Source organism: Microcaecilia unicolor, chromosome 1 (assembly GCF_901765095.1).
Source record: "Microcaecilia unicolor chromosome 1, aMicUni1.1, whole genome shotgun sequence".
Lineage (NCBI taxonomy): Eukaryota > Metazoa > Chordata > Amphibia > Gymnophiona > Siphonopidae > Microcaecilia > Microcaecilia unicolor.
This window is the reverse complement of record NC_044031.1, coordinates 91,374,133-91,396,229: the sequence shown is the minus strand read 5'-3', so window position 1 is coordinate 91,396,229 and position 22,097 is coordinate 91,374,133. Positions and strand designations below refer to the sequence as shown.

The following is a 22,097-nucleotide window of genomic DNA, read 5'->3' as shown; positions in this document are numbered from 1 at the left end:
ACTTGGATATTTTTTCCACTTTTTTAAGTTGTATGAAGTCTTTATTGAACAGTATAACAAAATACAGCACTTCAGAACAAGTAAGTAATAGCATAACTGATCAGCGCCAGGTCTCTCTCAGCCAATCCCAGCGCGATTAGCTGTTACCAGTATCAGCTAAACGCGCTGTGATTGGCTGAGAGAGACCTGGAGGGCGGGCCATCCAAAAAGTTTTGATTTGTGTCCTCTCACGTCCCGATCCTGGGGGTGCAAGCTGAAAACTGCTTAAGCGTCGCTTGCCTTTGTGCCAGGCTGAAAGAAAATAAAAAGCAGCTTTTCTGGGCTGGAAGGCTCCTCCGTATCATCAGGTTAGTTTTTATTCTCTTGCCTCTGAACTGTACATTAGCTTTTTAGAGGGAGTTTTTTTGGCTGCTCTGCGCATGCTTGACTGGCCGATTGGCCGACTGTTTAACGATGGAATAGAGAATGCAAGTGAGCTACAACGAGCAGCTCATTTGCATTCCTATTCCTTGATGCATGCCCGTTCCTTACCGATTCGCTAAGGGAATCGGTAAGGGAAGGGCTGTAACGATTGATTAGTGCATCTAGCCCTCACAGTAATGTAGTTTCTTAACTAACTGTTTTGATTTTATTATTTCTTGTGTTCTTTTCAGCTGTTCAGAATATAAGGAGGAAAAGACAAAAAATGTTATAAATAAACTATCAGGAAAAGTGAAGGGAAACAGGGAAGGTGGATTGAAATGTATAGTCTCAAACCGACAATTACAGACAGAGGGAGGGAAAGGGGATGAGCACAAAGCTTAAAGAGAAGACGTAGTAATGTAGTTTCTTAACTAACTGTTTTGATTTTATTATTTCTTGTGTTCTTTTCAGCTGTTCAGAATATAAGGATGAAAAGACAAAAATGTTATAAATAAACTTATCAGGAAAAGTGAAGGGATTGAAATGTATAGTCTCAAACCGACAACTACAGACAGAAGGAGGGAATGGGGATGAGCACAAAGCTTAAACATAAGACGTATAAACAGTTAAGAAATTTTCCCAAGCTGGTTTAGAGAGGGGAATGTATTTGAAGTCCCTACACAAATAAGCTATGAGATCTGATGGAGTACATATTTATTTATTTATTATTTATTTGTTACATTTGATTCTTGGCGGCTTTACTGGCTTGCCCGGAGCTCGTCCCCTGATGAAGCCCTAGTCGGTGAAACGAGACCGTTGGGGAGCCCCTGATTGGAGCAGTAACAAGTAACAAGCTAAGTAGCTGTGGTGTTAGTTTTTTATTGTTGATACAGCACCGTTATGAAGTATAGACACATTGTTAAGGGAGGAGGAAGGCAGGGGATCAATGATTATGTCTTTGTTACCACATAATGATCACTTTATTGATTAAAAAGGTGGTACTGGTCTGAGGTCCCCTCTTCCTCAGTTCTCATTTAATGTTTCACGATTGACTTATTATATCCGCTGGTTGTGAGTTGTGAATATTCATATTTCAGCGGAAGATTCCCTGTGAATGTTTGTTACATTTGTATCCCACATTTTCCCACCTATTTGTAGGCTCAATGTGGCTTACATAGTACCGGAGAGGCCTTTGCAGGCTCTGGTGTGAACAAATACAGGGTGATGTTGTGTTAAGATCAAGTTCATGTGGCACAGCCATTTTAGGGAATCGGAGAACGGAAGAGTTGTGTTATGTCCATTACATGCTTTAGTTTGGTTGTGTTGCAGAGATTAGGCATTTAAGTTGGATCGGTAGGGTATGCCTTTTTAAACAGGTTGGTTTTTAGTGATTTCCAGAAGTTTAGGTGGTCGTACGTCGTTTTCAAGGCTTTTGGTAATGCGTTCCACAGTTGTGTGCTTATGTAGGAAAAACTAGATGCGTAAGTTGTTTTTGTATTTAAGTCCTTTGCAGCTTAGGTAGTGTAGATTTAGATAAGATCGTGTTGATTCGGATGTATTTCTAATTGGTAAGTCGATCAAGTCTGTCATGTAACTCAGGGATTCTCCATAGATGACTTTTGTGAACCAGGGTGCAGATTTTGATGGCGATGCGTTCTTTGCTTGGGAGCCAGTGTGGTTTTTCACGGAGGGGTTTTGCACTTTCAAATTGCGTTTTACCAAATATAAGCCTAGCTGCCGTGTTTTGAGCAGTCTGAAGTTTCTTTAAGGTTTGTTCTTTACATCCAGCATAAATTCCATTGCAGTAATCTAAGTGGCTTAGTACCATTGATTGTATCAGGTTGCGAAATGTTTCCCTCGGGAAGAATTGCTTCACGCGTTTGAGTTTTGTTGTGGATGCCACTTGGCTCTCTAATGTTAAGTTACGGTCCATTGTAACGCTGAGGATGGGGAAATATAAGCCAAAGCTGCTACAGAGCAGCTTAAAAAAATATCTAGATGCTTGATGTTAGCTCCTAAAAATACTGTTTATGTTTATTAAAACTTGATGATATGCCGCCAAATACCAAAAAAGGAACTAAGCAGTTTACAATAAAATTATACAATAAATTATAAAATAACTCCATTATAAATAGGACAGAAGATGACCAATCATATAAGACCATACATAATAACAATGCACACTTCAAACCTGCAAGCTGTGTACCAAGGACCACATCATTAACCGGAATCAAAATGTTTGTGATGTTTATCCCAGAAGATGTCTGGTTTCTTGATTTCTGGAATCCACATAGAACCATATGGTATAGGAGGAATGTAAGAATTTTTTGTAATGTAATATTTTTTTATTTTCATGCACGCATAACGGATGCGTGCCAAGTGGCATTTGCGTGCGTAGGTCATTACCACCCGGTTACCACGTGAGTCTTTACTGCTAGGTCAATGACTGGCGGTAAGGTCTCAGACCCAAAATGGACGCGCGACAATTTTCATTTTGCCACACATCCATTTTCGGCAAAAATTTTAAAAAAGGCCTTTTTACAGGCGCGCTAAAAATGGATTGGCGCGCACCCAAAACCCACGCCTACACTACCGCAAGTCATTTTTCAGCGCACCTATTTCAAAGGACCCCTTTGTGACAGCATATTCCTCTCAAAAAAGTCTCCACTAAGGAAATGAACTGAAATTGGTTAAACCTTCTAGATGTATTTGTCGGATGACAAGTATAGAACAGACATTAATGGGTAAAGGGGCTGAACAATGGAACTCTTCCAGCTTTGATAAGGGAAATTAAGAATTATATGATATTTTGCCACCAGTTAAAAACTTGGCCTTTTATTTAATATTTGGGCAACCCTTGAACACTATTGGAACAGTTTTGCAAAGCTGGCTTGGGGTCTATTGATGTCAAAGATTAGTTGGATCAATTGTATAATGTCAGATTTGAAGTTGGATGGGTGGGATATGTAGTGAAAGTGTGTTCTCAGTTGTAGTTTTTATATGTTTTTATTTATTGTAATCTGCTCTGAACTTTAAGGCTTAGTGGAATATAAATGTATTAAATTAAATTAGATAGATCTGGTCAACGTCGTAAAAGAAGTTTCATAGATGATTTTGAATGGAAATAATAATATTCCCTGCTAAGGAAGGCCTTTTGGGAGGACTCAAAGTTTTGGCAGTGACAGCTTAAGTTTTCACTTTTTTATTCCTTCTGTCTCATTATTGATAGAAGAGAGTTCTCCTGTGCTGTCTCGCTCCATCTATCTATTGATGGAAGAATCTGATTTTCCTTTGCTACCTTATGCCATCAGTTTTACTAATTTTTCCCATTTCATTTTTAATTTTCATGTGAACTGTCACGGTTCCTCCCTTGTCTTTGATCCATTGATCTCTCTTGACAATCCATGCTGCACTATCCTACTCCATTCTTTTACACCATTTAGGGGGTAATTCTATAAGAAGCCTTCTAGATGTAGGTGGCAAGAATCACGTAAATGCTGGTATTCAAGTTATGGATGCACATATGTTGACACATATGTGCATAAATTACTACTACTATTTAGCATTTTTTTTAGCGCTACAAGGCGTACGCAGCGCTGCACAAACATAGAAGAAAGACAGTCCCTGCTCAAAGACCTTAAAATCTAATTGGCTGTATGCTATTCTATAAGTATGTGCCAGTCTTTACAGGTGAGTATTCACATGGGCAGAATTAGTGCGAAGTGTACAATTGCATGCATAAATGATAGATATGGAGGGGCGTTTTCGAAAGGGACATCCAAGTTGTGATTTGGACGTCTTTGCAAAATGGCAAAATCCAGGGGCGGGGAATCCCGTATTTTCGAAACAAGATGGATGTCCATCTTTCATTTCGAAAATACTGTCAGGGGCGTCCAAATCCTTACATTTCACCGTCCCTAGATATGGTCGTTTCTGACTTTCGGCGATTTTCGAAACCAAAGACGTCCATGTCAAAAACAACCAAATGCAAGCTATTTGGTCATGGGAGGAGCCAGCATTTGTAGTGCACTGGTCCCCCTGACATGCCAGGACACCAACCAGGCGCCCTAGGGGGCACTGCAGTGAACTTCATAAATTGCTCCCAGGTACTTAGCTCCCTTACCTTGCGTGCTGAGCACCCGAACCCCTCCCCCCAAAACCCACTACCCCCAACTGTACACTACTACCATAGCCCTTACAGGTGAAGGGGGGCACCTAGATGTGGGTACAGTGGGTTTTGGAGGGCTCACTGTTTCCTCCACAAATGTAACAGGTAGGGGGGATGGGCCTGGGTCCGCCTGCCTGAAGTGCACTGCGGTACCCACTAAAACTGCTCCGGGGACCTGCATACTGCTGTCACGGACCTGAGTATGACATCTGAGGCTGGCAAAAAATATTTTGAAAGATATTTTTTGAGGGTGGGAGGAGGTTAGTGACCACTGGGGGAGTAAGGGGAGGTCATCCCTGATTTTCTCCGGTGGACATCTGGTCATTTCGGGCACCTTTTTGTGGCTTGGTCATAAGAAAAACAGGACCAGGTAAAGTCGTCCAAGTGCTCGTCAGGAATGCCCTTTTTTTCCATTATGGGTCGAGGACATCCATGTGTTAGGCACGCCCAAGTCCCGCCTTTGCTACGCCTCCAACACGCTCCCTTGAACTTTGGCCATCCCTGCGACGGAAAGCAGTTGGGGACGTCCAAAATTGGCTTTCGATTATACCGATTTGGATGACCCTGTGAGAAGGACTTCCATCTTCCAATTTGTGTCGAAAGATGGGCGTCCTTCTCTTTCAAAATAGAGCCAGTCAGTGAGTAGCGCACGTAAATTCTAATTAGTGCCAATTATGCTGATAATTGCTTGTTAACATCCAGTTATTGGCACTGATTTGCTTGTTAGCCAATTGAATTGTGCACACAAATCAGAATATGTCCAGATTTGCACGTGCAACTCTAGTTGCACCATATAGAATTTGCAGGGTAATGGGGGGGGGGGGGTGACTTTGTAACAGGCTATTTCCGCACGTAAAGCACTGCTTTATGGGAATGCCTTTGAAAATTGTTGTCTTCAGAAATTACTAAGATAGATATAAATTATATTGTATAAGACTGAGACGTGAGCTGAGTCCAATACTTACTACTTCTGTCATGTAGGAGATAGGACATACTGGAGGGATGATGGTAACCTAGCAGGTATATAAGATTATTAATAAATACATTTCTGGAAGGGGGTTCTTCTCCAGCCTTTGAACCCAAAAAAAGTCCTTAATATACTGGGAGCAAGTGCTGTGTGTAGGAAGATGTATAGGACTAGAGCTAGAAAAAAACATGGCTTATTTCATCTTTGCTCTTGAGTTGTGTTTTGTTCTAGAATGAAAAACAGAAATCAGAAACCTTTTAAGACAATATGTAGCAAATAGTACTTTATTTTTATTGGATTTATACCCCATATACGTCCAAGTTAGGGACTCAGTTCTATATGGCTTATACTAAGTTAGGTCGGAATGACAAATAGAAGTCAGATATATAAATAGAAGTCAGATATAAAATTCAGATGTACCAATAACAGGTCAGTGGTGGATGTGAGAGAGAAAAGAGATGTATGATGGTGTAATCTCTCAGTTTTTCCTTGAGGATAGGTTGTGGTAGTTCAACTAGTGACATCATGTAATTTGGTGCGGTACCAATACAATCTGGTACAAGACGCAAATTTTGAAGATTACTCTTGCTCTTTTTGGTATCCATTGTAGGTATTGCAGCAGTGGTGTAGCGTGGTCGTATTTGGATGCACTACAGATAACATAACTTAACAACAAAATTTATATTCCACTATATACCTTCAGGTTCAATGTGGATCACATTAAAGAGACTGGTCATTTCTAGGAAATACATAAACAGACTCATTATACCATATAGATCTTGTATGATTCAATACAAATTTCTTAAATAGGTTTTTATCTGTTTCCGAAACTGTCTATACTTGGTCATTGAAGATAATATACTTTGAACAGATTTGTCCAAGCAGGCAGCCTGATAAGCAAAGAGAGCATCTGGCAATTTAGTCCTTTTCTTTGAATATTGAATTGATGGATAAGTAAATAAAGCTAATGATCCTAGTGATCCTAGATTTTTGTAATAGAACAAAATGATGCATAAGATATAAAGGAGCAAGACCACATGAGATCTTAGAAAGGAAACAGTAAAATTTAGACCATACTCTGGCCTGTATTGGTAACCAGTGTAACTTTCTATAATATTGAGAAACTGAATCATACTTTGATAACGAGTAGATGAGTTGCAACACCACATTTTGAACAGTCTAATATCTTTAAGATCTGTTGAGATGCTCCTAAATAGATGATATTGCAATAGTCCAAGGAGCTCAAGATCAAAGATTGTACTATAAGCTGAAAGTGTTCCTGATCAAAATATTTTCTTACACGTCGTAAATTTCGCATCAACAAAAAATGATCTTTGTATTCATTTAGTCATCTGTGAGTCTAAAGATAGCCTATTGTCTAACTGAATCCCCAATATTTGTGTAGAAGAGAAGTGATATCATTTCTGATTGATCATCACAGAAGTTTCATTTTCTTCTCTAGAATGACTAATAAAAATTTAGTTTTATCTGAATTCAATTTTAACTTTTGTTGTTTCATCCAAAAATCCAAAGTATTTAGAATGTGATGAAGTAAATCTAATTGAAAAGAAACAGAAGAAAAAAATAGGAACCGTAATCGTTATGTAGACCGCATAGCTATACAGATAAACCACTTCTTATCCAGGACATATCCCAAACAGTGCATATAAATGTTAAAAAGTATGGGTGAAAGTTGGGAACCTTGAGGAACACCACTAGTGTTCTTCCATTTATCTAAAAGTTTTCCTTCTAATTCAACTCTATAAGAACGGTCTTTTAAGAATCCGGAGAACCAGTTACATTCATTTCCAGCAACTCTTATATTATCAAGTATCTGCAAAAGGATGTCATGGTCGACCAGATCAGATGCACTGGAAAGGTCAAGCTGTAGCACCAAAGCTTTTTTTTTTTTACCTTCAGAAAGAAGTCTTTGAATGTTATCAAAAAGAGAACCAATAACCATCTCGGTGCTACAGTTTGACCTCAACCCTGACTGAGAATAATGCAGTACATTATGATGTTCCAAATAGTCAGTGAGCTGCAAGGCCACCTCCCCTTCCATAAATTTACAAAGCAGAGGAATAGAAGCAACTGGTCTGTAGTTAGATCAGGCGTGCTGAGGTATTTTGTGCTGTTTGTGATTTTTTTGAGTATGCAATCTCTGCTTCCATGAGACCATGAGGGTCATTTCCTAATGGGTTGCGTACACTGACACCACTTTGTGCATTATCGGCTGCAGAGCCCATATTATGTAATAGATCCTGCAGTGGATAATGTGTGATAATGGTGTATAGCACTTTGTAAGTGTCAGTAAATGTTTCCCATGTGTGTATATGTATGTCATACATGCACACATTTACAAAAAAGGAAAGTAGTTAAATAATTTACTAAGCTTTGACTATAATCTGTTTTCCCAGGTATATCTTGAAAGACTTTTAACTTACGCAGAAATAGATATTTGTCCAGCAAACTGGAAGCGAATTGTACTGGGTGCAATTCTGCTGGCATCCAAAGTTTGGGACGACCAGGCAGTGTGGAATGTGGATTACTGCCAGATCCTGAAAGATATCACAGTTGAGGACATGTGAGTTCAATATGTTTTATCTCAATCTTTTGGATGCCGGATTTCTTTCTTCCACCCCACCCCCCCTTCCTCTCCTTTTTGTTTGTTTCTCCCAGCAGCCACATCATTTCATCCCTCCATGCACTTCTTTCATTCATTTGTAGGATACTGAAACATTGGTAAACAAATGAGAATATAGCATAGTATGTTTACCTTCTGGAATAGTTTTCAAATAAAATAAAACTTAAGACTTTTTAAAGTGAAAATTTAAAAATACACCTCCTGACATTCAAAGGCATTTAAGTGGCCAGGATTGGCACCTGGCTGGTTAGGTGCCACATAGCCTGCTATCTGCCGATTTTCAGCAAGACATGGCTGGCCATGTCCCGCTGAATATTGCTGGTTAGTGGATAGCCAATTATATCGGGTGATATAACCGTCTACCTGCCGATTTTCAGCGCATCGCCGTTTAACTTTAGTGGCCATATTTGGCCATGTGCAAGGCAGTCCTATCTTTGGCCGATTTGACTTTGACCAGCCAGCGCTGAATATTGGCTTGACTGGTTAAAATTACTAATCAGGGGATAACTCTTTTAATTCCAGAGTCACTTTTAATATCAACTACTGAATATTGACTGGTTAAAGTCAAACCGGCCAAAAGGAAACCGGATATTTAGTGCCGGGCAACGGAAACAGCCCAGCATTGAATATCCAGTTTTAGCATCACGGTCTGAATATCGGCCTCACTGAATCTCACTGTTTAAAAAGATTGCATTTCACATCATTCACTGCTTAAATTACTATTTTTTAGCTCTCTTGATTTTAAGGTAATTTTGAGGAAACATCATTTTTTTTAAAACTGTATCCCATAGAAGTGAGTAAATATGTTATACCCACATACAAAGAGGAAGTGAATTATAAAACAGATAATGTTATATGTTTGGGAGTGCTGTCAGTGTGCCCATGAGCAGATCAACCTCTCCCCCCACCCCTCTTTGTGATACTAGCAATGTTCTCTCTAGTAATGGTGAGGATGTAGCAGTGAATCTTGATCAGTTGTGCTCCTCTGAACTAATTCTGTATTCCTTGTGATCTCATTGCCTTTTCTTATCATCCTGCACTTCTTACAGAAGTCAGCTTCGGTTTTGCCCACTGCCACTCCCAGTTTGGCCTGCTAATTTACCACAAGAGCAAAAGACAAAGGATCCTTTCAGTTCCATGACTGTGCACACAAGGCATATTTTCAAAGGACTTAGATTTACAAAGTTACGTGGAAGGGCATTTTCGAAAGGGACGTCCAAGTTGCGATTTGGATGTCCTTGCAAAACGGCAAAATCCAGGGGCGGGGAAACCCGTATTTTCAAAACAAGGTGGACGTCCGTCTTTCGTTTCAAAAATACTGTCAGAGACGTCCAAATCCTTAAATTTGGATGTCCCTAGATTTGGGTGTCCCTAGACATGGACGTTTCTGACTTTCAGAGATTTTTGAAACCAAAGACGTCCATGTCAAAAGCCATTTGGGTGTGAGAGGAGCCAGCATTTGTCGTGCACTGGTCCCCCTGACATGCCAGGACACCAACCGGTCGCCCTAGGGGCCACTGCAGTGGACTTCATAAAAATGCTCCCAGGAACATAGCTCCCTTACCTTGTGTGCTGAGCTCCACAAAAACCCCCAAAGCCCACTACCCACAACTGTACACCACTACCATAGCCCTTAGAGGTGAAGGGGGGCACCAATATATGAGTACAGTGGGTTTGTGTTGGGTTTTGGAGAGCTCGCTGTTTCCTCCACAAATGTAACAGGTGGGGGGTGGGTATGGGCCTGGGTCCGCCTGTCTGAAGTGCACTGCAGTACCCACTAAAATTGCTCCTGGGACCTGCATGCGCTGTCATGGACCTAAGTATAACATCTGAGACTAGCATAGAGGATGGGATGACATATTTTTAAAGATTTTTTTGAGGGTAGGAGGGGGTTAGTGACCAGTGGGGGAGTAACGGGAGGTCATCCCCAATTCTCTTCGGTGGTCATGTGGTCATTTCGGGCACCTTTCTGTGCCTTATTCATAAGAAAAACACGTCCGGGTAAAAACGTCCAAGTGTTCGTCAGGGACATCCTTGCTTTTTTCCATTATGGGTCAAAGACGTCCAAGTGTTAGGCACGCCCAAGTCCTGCCTTCGCTACGCCTCCGACATGCCCCCTTGAACTTTGGACGTCCTTGCGACTGACTGCAGTTGGAGGCGTCCAAAATCGGGTTTCGATTATACCGATTTGGACGTCCCTGGGAGAAGGACGTCCATCTTCCGATTTATGTCGAAAGATGGACGTCCTTCTCTTTCGAAAATCAGCCCAATAGTAACCTATGGAACTTTGTAACTCTAAGGTGTTTTGAAAATGATCCCCATAGTCTCCACAAACAATCTTTGTGATTTGTGGTCTGTAAGTCAATCACACCAATTCAGCCAGTGTAAGTAAATCCTTCTCACGTGGATCATCAAGGAATCATGTCTCTGACATCCTTCATGATGAAACCGTTCCTGGAATGTCATGTTTTGATTTGGTTAGTAGTTTTATGGAGATAATGTCTGTCTGCAGGTACCAAATCCTTACCTGATTTAGAACCAATCCATAGCAAGAAATGAACATGGGAGCACGGTGCCTCACCTTTGTCCCTCAACCAAAGCAGCAGCAGCAATGAATCTTCAGATGCAAAAATCCATTTTTGGCCGGCTGAGTTTGGTTCTGTGCTGCACTTGTGAATGCAGGAGGGCTAGCAAAGTGTTAATGTTTATTGTGTTTCTTTGTCAGTTAGGTTGCTCACTTAGGAGCAGATGATCAGAAGCCCTGCGCTGTTCTAAACAACGCTCTAAAAATAGCACTGGAAAAGCATGGGCCTATAACACCCCTTTGATCAGAGCTAATAGCATGCAAATGTAGGCATGCTATTAGCTCTGATCATAGGGGTAAAGTGCGGACCTATGAAACGCAGGCTTAGTTCCACCCCAAGCCCCCACCCAACAGCAACACGGGGGCTGGGGGACCAATGGACCTCCAGTTTCCCTGACCCCTCCCTCCACAAGGGCATGGAGGACTGGAGATCCGGTGGATCTCCAGCCCCCCTAACCCACCTCACACCCAAAAAAAGGATACAGTAGGCCACAAACCTAACCCCCCCCCCCCCCCACCTGATGGTCTAGTGACTCCCTCTCCCCTTATACTTCTGCGATGAAAGAGGAAGTAGCACACTCCCTCCTCTTCCAGTGCTGCCTTCAAAATGGTGGCACCCAGAAACATGCCAGACATTGCGGAACACCTCAGTGCACCCTGCAGTAGGTGTTTTTAACCTACAGTTAGTGCTTAGCGCAGCTAAGTAAAAGGGCCCCTAAATGTCTTGTAAAGAAAAGCTATAATCAGCCATTCAGGATGCAAAGAATACAGTAAGTTAGTCAGTGGCGTACCAAGGGGGGGGGGGGCGGTGGGGGCAGTCCGCCCCAGGTGTACGCCGCTGGGGGGTGCCGTGGTGCACGCCTGTGGGCTCCGACTTCGCGAACTTCGCTCGTTCGCTGCTCCCTCTGTCCCGGAACAGGTTACTTCCTGTTCCAGGGCAGAGGGAGCTGCAGCGAACGAGCGAAGTTTGCGAAGTCGGAGCCCATAGGCGCGTGCCGAGGCACCCCCCCCCCCCCAGCGGCGTGCACCCAGGGGGGAGCTCATTTCGCCAGGGAGGGGGGGAGGTGCCATTTCGCAGGTGGGGAGGGGGGGCACATCGGCGATCTGCCCCGGGTGCCATCCACGCTAGGAACGCCACTGAATTTAGTTCCTGTATGGTCCTCTAGGACAAATGGGTAATGATTGTGGGACTAATTTTGTGACAGATTTGCCTCTTTTTTTTAATCAGAGGAATTTTCCCACAGTAGAACAGATTCAGTTTTGACATCAGTTAAGAGGGAAGTAGACCTTGGGAATTCATGTGATGGTTCTTTGTCAGTTTTTATACAAGTTACTGAAGATGATATGAAAGCAATTTTGAGAAATGTAAATATATACAAACTGTGTCCTAGATCCATCCTATTAGAATTGTTGAAGGAAGCTCTCTATTAACCATGATTCCATTTAGTGGATAGCTAATATGTTGGTAGCCGAAAGTTTTTTTCCCAGAAAACCTAGCATCTTATTCACCCACATATATTTAACAAAAAAAAAATCTTTTCTAGATCTAAATGGCTTAATACGTACTGCTCGATTTAAAGCTTTCTTTTGTGGGCAAGATTGTGGAGCAGTTGGCATTTGGGCACATATTGGAATTTGTGAGAATAGATGAAGTGCAAAACCCTTGGTGGTCTGGTTTCAGAAAAGATTCAGCAGTGAAACAACATTGGAAGTTATTGTAAATGATCTTAGAGAGAATCTAGATAATGGGGTAGTTCATGGCTTCCAAAACCTGTTCTGGGAACCCCCACAGCCAGTCTTTAGGATATCTGTAATGAATATACATGCGATCAATTTGCATGTGCAAAATCTCCAATGTATGCATATTTATCTCTTATTCATTGTGGGTACTCCGAAAACCCAAATGGCTATAGGATCCCCAAGACAGGTTTGGAAAGTCTCAGAGTAGATTTTCTGCTGCCTCTCTGTTGGATCTCTTGGCAGTTAGCAATATGCTTGACCATACCATTTTATTGTCAGGGGGGCCTCACAAAGGGGGCCTTTTACTAACGCTTATCTTGAGTTATCTGCAGCAGGGCCCATAGGAATAAAATGCTAGCAGGTCCCCTAATGGAACCCCTCCGCAGGAGCCCCGAGCCCCCACCTCAAGCTAGCGACACAGGGGCTGGAGGTTTGGTAGACCTCATGTCCCCTGACACCCCCCCCCCCAACACAAGTTCATGAGGGCTCTAAATTCCCTCTCAACCAAAAAAAACGCCCTGGTGGCCCAGTGGGCCACAAACACAATCCCCCCCCAAACCTAGTGGTCTAGCGGACCCCTTCCCTGCCCCCCTGTATCTTAGTGGTGGAGGAGGGAGTAGTGTAGTATACTCACTTCTCTTCCAGCACCGCCTTGAAAATGGCAGCACACAGCCCTGCCAAATGCATCACCACCATATAATGGTGAAGCCCTGCCTAGCGCATCCCAGGATGCACTGGGCTAGGTGCCACCATTTTCAAGGCGGCACTAGAAGAGGAGGGAGTGTACTAGTCCTTCCTCCACTACTAAGGTACGGGGGGGGGGGGGGGGGAAGGGGGGCTGATAGACACCAGGTTGGGAGGAGGGCTTGCATTTGTGGCCCACTGGGCCTCTAGGGCTTTTTTTGGGGTGCGAGGGGGGATTAGGGGGCTGGTGATCCACCAGATCTCCAGCCCTCTGTGAAATTGTATTGGAGGAGTCAGGGGGACTGGAGCCAGTGGAGGTGGGGGTTTGGAGGGGCACTGGGGGTAGAGGAGAACAGAACTTGATAACATCTAATAGTACCACACTACAGAGTCCCTGGGGCCAGATGCACTAAACTTAACGAGCAAGTAGTAAACCGTGGCGTGCACTAAATGCTTCTCCGAGCCATTTTCCGATTACAGTAGCAGCTAACGAAAACGGAATGCAGATGAGCAAATTAGTACCCCAATGTGAATAAATCGTATTGTAATGAGATGCACTACTGTTTTCTGATTGCCTAACCGTGGAAAATCTAACGGGAGGTCTGTACCTCACGTTGGGGCTGTGCAGCCTCTAAAAACTTCTATAAATATAACAAAAAAAATCGGGTTAAAAAACGTCCAAGTGCTCGTCAAGGCCGTCCTTCTAAAGCACCTAACATAGACGTCCTTCACTGAAACATTAAAAAAAAAAGGACGGCCCTGACGAGCAATCGGACGTTTTTCCCCAGATTTTTTTGTGATGGGTGTTCTTCTGCGAGGACGTCCAAATAAAAAAGGTATTTAGACGTCCCTTTCGTTTATGCCCCCCTCCAGTTCACTGTCACTGGTATCAGCTAAATGCGCTGTGATTGATGGAGAGAGACCTGGAGGGGGGCATAATCAAAAGGGACGTCTAAATAGTTTTTTTATTTGGACGTCCTCGCAGAAGAACACCCATCACAAAAAAATCTGGGGAAAAACGTCCAATCGCTCGTCTGGGCCATCCTTTTTTTTATGTTTCAGTGAAGGGCATCTATGTTAGGCGTCCTCGCACGTCCCAATGCCGGCGGTGGTAATTTGGTGCAACTCTCACCCCCCATCGCCCCCAGAGCCGCACGTTCCCAGGGAGGAGGGTCTGCAAGGTCAGCCGCAATCCACCCCCTTCTTCCGAGAGTGGGGTGGCAAGGATCACCGGCTGTACCGGCAGCTGCAGCTTGCGCTCCGGCCCGCAGCTCTAACAAGTGCTCATCAAGGACGTCCTTTTTGGACGTCTTTGGCATGCGCAGAGCAGCCAGCATAACGCTTGGCTGCTCTGCGCATGCTCGACCAGCCGACTGGCCAACTGTTTTCCGAGGAAATAGAGAATGCAAGTGAGCTACAACGAGCAGCTCATTTGCATCCCATTTCCTTGATGCATGGCCGTTCCCTACCGATTTGCTTTGGAATCGGTAAGGGAAAGGCTCTTCCGAGGACTTTAGTGCATCTAGCCCTGGGTCTGTCTGCCAGATGCCAAGAAAAATCTGTAATTGTTTACTAACAAATTCACTGTAGAGTCACTGTGTCTGTCATAGATACTGCTAAGTGTTTATCAACATTGTGAACATTGATAACATTAACATCTACTAATAAGATCAGCAAACGCAATGCGTTAGAAGGAGATGAAGTTCTGTATAGAGTTGGCGACCTGCATGAAGTATAACTGATACTTCATCAGTTGAATTAAGTAGTAAAGGTTCTAGTTTCAGCAAAGAAGTGGTGTGGACTGGTTTATTGAGTGAATGAGAAGTCTGGTGCCAAGCTTGCTCAGTCACCTAGGGAACTCCTAGTCTTGACTCTGGTCCTTAGCTACAAATAGTATTGTGTCCTCTATGTGTCCAGCTATTCCTGGGCATAGTCTAGACAACTACCTAGACCACCTTAAGCAAGGAGTGACCTTCACATTTGCATACAGTACCTGTTACTTGCTTTGAAACACTTTTTATTAGATTTCATATCCACAATCTTAACAAACTGATAACAAGTACACTACAGTTCAATAATAAACATACATTCATCCCTCCTCCCTTCCTCCCCCCTCCCAATCCATACCACCCCTTTCCCTTCAGGAAGGTACTAAGAATCTGTGGCCGCTGGTGACTGTGGTAAAGAAACAATAAGAAAGAGGTGGGGGACTAGTTACTAGAGAACAAAATACTACAAGGCTCCTGTTCAAATCAAATTATAAGGTATTTAGAATAAGACTCCTCCCCCTTGGTGTCATATTTTGGACATAACAGTTCCAAACCATCAGAAAGCATTTTCTACGTTTGGGGAAACCATGAGCCTCCTACACTTCCTAAACGAGTTTATGCAATTAATTCCTCCATTTCAGGTAAGTGATGGGCTCATTGGCAGTCCACGATTGCAAAATACACATCATTTTATGAATTAGAAGTGTATCCCCCTTAGCCTTCCCCCTATAAGTCCCTGTTTATCTAATAATAGATGTTCTATGACGTGTTTGGAAGTAACATTCCCTAAGATCAGCTTTGGAGGTAAGCCTTGGGATACCTTTAATATTGTATAACATCACCCAATCACCTAGTGCACTACTGAGGTCTTGTTCCTGTCGTTATTAACCTCCCCCATATCTCTAGCATCCTGTAATTTATAAAGCACTTTGTGCCGTCCCGAAATGAAAACATCCTTCTCTGAAATTTCATTAAAGAAAGCCCTTGATTTATCACCTATACAGAGAGCTAAGAAGTTCCAATCTAGGGAATGTATGTGGAGGGACATTTTCGATATGGCGTCTAGGAGATAAGCGCATTTTTGAAAAAAGAAAAAGTCTTATCTTTTCTGTGAAAAATACTGGCGCAAACAAGGTTTTGGCCAATTTAAAAAAAAAAAAAAAGTACAAGTTCAAAACATACAGAATCAAGTGGAGGAGTGGCCTAGTGGTTAGTGTGTAACCTAGTGGTTAGGGTGGTAGACTCTGGTCCTGGGGAACTGAGAAACTGAGTTTGATTCCCACTTCAGGCATAGGCAGCTCCTTGTGACTCTGGGCAAGTCACTTAACCCTCCATTGCCCCAGGTACAAATAAGTACCTGTATATAATATGTAAGCCGCATTTAGCCTGCCATGAGTGGGAAAACGCGGGGTACAAATGTAACAAAAAAAAAGCCATTGGGATGTAGGAGGGGCCAGCATTCTTAGTAGACTGATCCCCCAGACATCCCAAGAGATCATTGGGGCAGCCTAGGGGGAGCACTTCTGTGAACGTCATATAAATGTTCCCAGGTACACATCTCACCATTGCTCCCTTATCTTGCCTGCTGAGCCTTCCAAAACCCACTCATAACTCACCTCCCCCAACTGTACATCACTACAATTGTCCTTATGATGAAAGGGGCACCTATATGTGGATACAGCAGGGTTTGGGGGGGGGGGTCACAGTTTCCTCCACAAGTGTGACAGGTGGAGGGAGCCTGAATCCCCCACTCCATAGTGCACTGCACTGATCATTAGATTACCCCAGGGACCTGCATGCTGCTCTAATAGACATGGCTATAAGATCTGAGGCTGTCATAGAGGCTGGTGAGTCATATTTTTTTTTCATATTTTTGGGGGGTGGGAGGGAGTTAGTGACCCCTGGGGGAGTATTGGAGGGGGTAATCCCTGATTCTTTCCAGTGGTCATCTTGTCATTTAGGGCACCTTTTGTGTCTTATTCATTCTCAAAACAAGTCTAACCCAAGCCGTTTAGATTTTCAGCTTGGACGTTTTTGTTTCCATTATAGCTGTAAAACGTCCACAAGTGTTATTCACCCATTAAACCCACCCTAATCCCTCCTCTACAACGCTCCCAACACGCCCCCTTGTGATTTGGATGCATTGGAGATGGAATTCATAGATAAACGTTTGCAAAACAGGTTTCAAAAATACTGAGTTGGACATAATGAGAAGAAATTCGTCCAAATGTGCTTTATGACACTTTGTTAAAGTTTTTCTTTTTCGAAAATGAGCCCCATGGAGGGGTACAATCGAACGGGGCGCCCAAGTTTCCTGGGGTCGTCCTCGCAGGACGGCTCCTTAAAGGGGCGGGGAAACCCGTATTATCAAAACAAGATGGGCATCCATCTTTTGTTTCGATAATACGGTCGGGGATGCCCAAATCTCAGCATTTAGGTCGACCTTAGAGATGGTCGTCCCTGGTTTTCAGCGCTAATGGAAACCGAGCACACCCATTTCAAAAACGACCAAATCCAACTCATTTGGTCGTGGGAAGAGCCAGCATTCGTAGTGCACTGGTCCCTCTGACATGCCAGGACACCAACCGGGCACCCTAGGGGGCACTGCAGTGGACTAACTGATGCACTAACTGAACGGAAAAAGGCCTTCCCTTACCAATCCCTTAGCGATTCGGAAAGGAACGGGCATGCATGAAGGAAATCGCATGCAAATGAGCTGCTCACTGTTAGCTCATTTGCACACGATTTCCTTCCTAAGGAGGGGAAGCCCATGACATGTCCCCTTAAAAAAATTTTTTTTTAATAGTTAATGCATGCTTAGCGCATGCAAACAGGAAAATTACTGGAAAACGCTTTTTTGTGTTTTGCAGTAAGCCTTTTCTCACATACTAATCACATGTCAGGACTAATTGATGTACTCTTCTTGATTCCTACCCTCCTTAGTTTCCCATTGTTAGATACTGCTCCCTTTGTCTATTCTTTGTCCTCTAGCACTATCCCCTTACACTGTAAATTTTCTTAATTTTTTGTGAGCCACATTGTGCCTGCGTGAGTGGGAAAATGTGGGATACGAGTGAACAATAAATAAATTTAACCCACTTTAGTAAAAGGGCTCCTTAATTGCCATAAGGGACAAGGTTCAAAAAGCAAGTGGTAGGATGTGTTGTATTCAAAATGAAGTTTGCATCATTACAATTAACATATTTCAAAGACAGTAGTAACCCAGAAGGAGTGGCCTAGTGGTTAGGGTGCTGGACTTCGGTCCTGGGGAACTGAGGAATTGAGTTCAATTCCCTGCACAGGCAGCTCCTTGTGACTCTGGGCAAGTCACTTAACCCTCCATTGCCTGCCGCATTGAGCCTGCCATGAGTGGGAAAGCACGGGGTACAAATGTAACTAAAATAAATAAATAATCCAGCTGCTTAAACTTAAAAGTATCTCAGTCTGAGTTGCTATGCAAAATTTTAGAAGAAAACAAGTGTTGAATTTTTCACTGTCTTCCATAGAATATTCTTCACTAAGTGAATAACGCCATAGAATGGTTTTGAGCAGCTGTCAGAGTGAAAGAAAAGTGATTTCTCTCTGTAATTATAACTGCTGAACTATAAGCCATTCGGGGTTCCCTAAAATTTGATTTATCGCTACTGCAAATGACTTTCTCCGACATTGCTCTAATTGATGATTTTTCCCTTTTCATTTTATGTAACTCCTCTGAGAACCAAGGAGCCGATTTTATTCAAGGAAACAGTGCAGAACATTTCTGGAACAATATGGTGAACAGCATTTCTTAACTTGCTAGGGAATGAATACAATCTGCAGAAAATTCCAGGGAGAGATCACTCAGTGCATTTAAAGAAAATGTGATGAGTTCATTTTTCTTTTCATACTACTTTCATATTAACATTTTTATTTCAATGGTGGGAATAAGTAGCACTTAGTTCAAAAGTAATCATAAGATAGTCTGATCAGGAGGTAAGGTCTATAATAAGGTGGCTGAAGCCCACAGTACAGCTGGTAGCTATAAAATCATGAGCTGAACCATAGAGCGATTTATCAGCAGGAACATTACAGTCCCCCAGGAGGCTCCATACATGAGAAAAATCCTGTCCTTGAATAGCCACATGCTGTACACTGATACCAGAGCACTGCTCCATCTTCAATCTAAGGCCAAACTCTGGTGCACTCAGTGGCGTACCAGGGGAGGGGGAGGGGGGGCGGTCCGCCCCGCCCCGGGTGCACGCTGCTGGAGGGGTTACTTCCTGTTCCGGGGCAGAGAGAGCAGGGCCAGCGGAGCTGACAGGCGCGCGGCTGCTCCCAGCAGCCAAGAAGGCACCGGGGGGGGGGGGGTGTTGATGCGCCAGAAGGGGGGGGTTGATTCGCCAGGGGGGGTTGATGCGCTGGAAGGGGGGGTTGATTCGCCAGGGGGGTGTTGATGCGCCGGAAGGGGGGGTTGATTCGTCGGGGGGTGTTTGATGCGCCGGGGGGGGGGGGGTCGTGCTGCACCCGGGGGGGGGGGGGGGAGCAGCGGCGATCCGCCCTGGGTGTCAGCCGACCTAGGATCACCACTAGGTGCACTCTGTCCTTTTCATATTTTAACAGTGATTTCAAGAGTGGTTACAGATAAATGCCCATGTCCATTTGTTCTAATAGTTACTGTTCATGCAAGATATTCTGCTTTCGTCCCTCTCTCGGAAGCAAACCAGTGGCATATACAAATAGATTATATTGATTGTAATGAAAATAAAGAATGGCCTTAGATGAGAAGTGATTATAGAAACAATAAAATAAATCCATCACATGGACTTAAAACAAAGCTATGAAAGAAAGGTCTATATGTGTTCTTCAAACTGGGAGAAACATTATTCATAGTAACAAATACATGACAGCAGAAAAAGATGAACTGGCCTGTTTGTTCTGCCTGGATATTTTTATTCACAGCTGCCATCCATAGAGCGTGACATCGTAAGGTCTTCTTTTATCAAATTGCACTAGCAATTCCCGCATGGCAATTCCGACGTTGGCATTGCCGCACCAGGATCGCTAGCTTGGTTTGGTAAAAGAGGCCGTAACATAATGTGTGACAGCAGATAAAGACCTGAACGGTCCGTCCAGTCTGCCCAACTGTCACACTCATTATCAATTCATGATTAAATCAACAATGAATGTGATGTAAAATACCTGATCATGGTCTTTTCCTTGGCATTTCTGGGACATAGACCATAGAAGTCCACCCAGCCTTATCCTTATGTTTCACCTACTGGAGTTGCTGTTGAAGCACACTCCAGCCTTTCTGTCTTGCCATTTGTAGGACACAGACCGTAAAGTCTGCCTAGCACTGTCCTCAGGTTCCAGCCACTGAAGTTGGTGTTGAAGCCCTTTCTAGCCCATCCTAAACTGGATTGTCATATACAGGACACAGACTGTACAAGTCTGCCTGGCACCAGTCCTAGTTCATCACAGCCAGAGTCGCCATCTAAGCACCACTCAACACGTCCACACACACATACAGCCATTTAAGTTTAGGTTTCTTTTATACCATCCGTTTTCTAATTAGAGATCCTGTGTTCATCCCAAGCCATTGTGAATTCCATCACCATTTTTGTCTCTACCACCTCCTTCAGGAGGGCATTCCAGGCTTTGACCACCCTCTCTGTGAAAAAGAATTTCCTGACATTACTCCTAAGTCTACCACCCCGCAACTTCAGTTCAGGTCCTCTAGTTTTACCATTTCCCCTTCTCTGGAAAAGAATTGTTTCTATATTAATACCTTTCAAGTATTTAAATGCCTATATCATATGGAAGATATCACTTCTTATCTGATCTAGGCTTGGTCTTCTCTTATCTGTCTGTACTCAGGGCTGGGGTAGACATTGATTAGATTAGGTGATTGTCTAGGATGGCAGTTTCTAGAGAAAGGAGCTGCAGCTGAGGCCTGACACCTATGCAGAAAGAACCATCAGCCCATTCTTTTACCCACAATTTAAGAATAGCGCATAAGTGTTTCTGCGTGGATCTGCAAAATCTATATATATCGTGATAAATGGCTTTTGGAAATGACCCTCACTGAGAGTAATTTTACAACAGGTCATCTATGTGCAATAGCCAAGTAGGCGCCTCATTCTAGCCTGTTTTACAGAGTTACGGAGCCACCTATGTGTCTTCATAAAATTGTAGAAGCAAAGCAGCAGAAATCATGGCTAGATTGAAGCCACTGATTTTTACACCCACTCAGGAGTAGGCATAGGTGCATGTAATTTACACACGTGGCTTATGTTCGTTACTATGTTTCATTAGACGCGTAATAAAACCCCCTTTTCTGTGATACAACCAAAGCAGTTTATGTACACCATAGACCTGTTATAACATGGCTTGATATAATGCAGGTTCGGTTACAACGAGGTCAGAGCTTGAACCCCAGAATTTCATGTGTTTCAGGTACAATCTAATTATTTCTGATCTATTTCTTTGAATTGGTGCAAGGCAGTACTGGCTAATATGAAAATTTCTAAAAAAAAATGAAAAGAAAAGGATGGTCAGTACAAGAAAATCTACAAGCCTTAGATCTTTTAAAGTCAGGAAAAATGCAAGCGGAGACATGCAGACACATGGGCATCTGTGAGTCCACTCTACGGGGGTGGATCAATGATGAAACAAACTTATGACAAGCCACAAGTGATTTTGATGCAGACGAGGATCTCCAACAAAAACAGCTAAAGCAAGCAAGCAATAGCCCCCTGGATAAAGCCATGTTCAAAACAGTCAACTCTGGACTCTGTTACTAAACCAGGATGCTAATTTTAGCCTTTGATTTCTGTGTTGTGACCATATTCACTTTTAATGTGTGGATATGATGTTTAATACAGTCCATTTGATTTTTCAATGACACGTGCAGCCTTTTACTGAACTGGAGTGCAGGTGCCAGTACAGGTAACAGAGATCCGATACTCACAACACCTGTAAAAATTTGGACCCCCATCTTCCACGTTATATCGGGTCTATGGTGTATTACATGTGGAGGAGCATTTTTTGAAGGAACACCCGTTAGAATTGAGGCACCCCACTCATAAGTACGTGAGAACATCCAAAATGAACAGCCATGTTCCAAAATAAAACGTCCAAATTATGAACGCCAAAAAACC

General features: G+C 43.2%; 1 protein-coding gene across 1 annotated transcript in view; it reads left to right on the top strand.

The window, feature by feature from the left end:
* CCNY (cyclin Y) overlaps nucleotides 1-22,097 on the top strand; it is a 598,774-nt gene that overhangs the window by 538,691 nt on the left and 37,986 nt on the right. Inside the window, exon 14 of the mRNA XM_030199560.1 lies at nucleotides 7,955-8,121. Within this exon, the coding sequence (XP_030055420.1) occupies nucleotides 7,955-8,121 (167 nt within the window). The remainder of the gene's footprint in view (nucleotides 1-7,954; nucleotides 8,122-22,097) is intronic.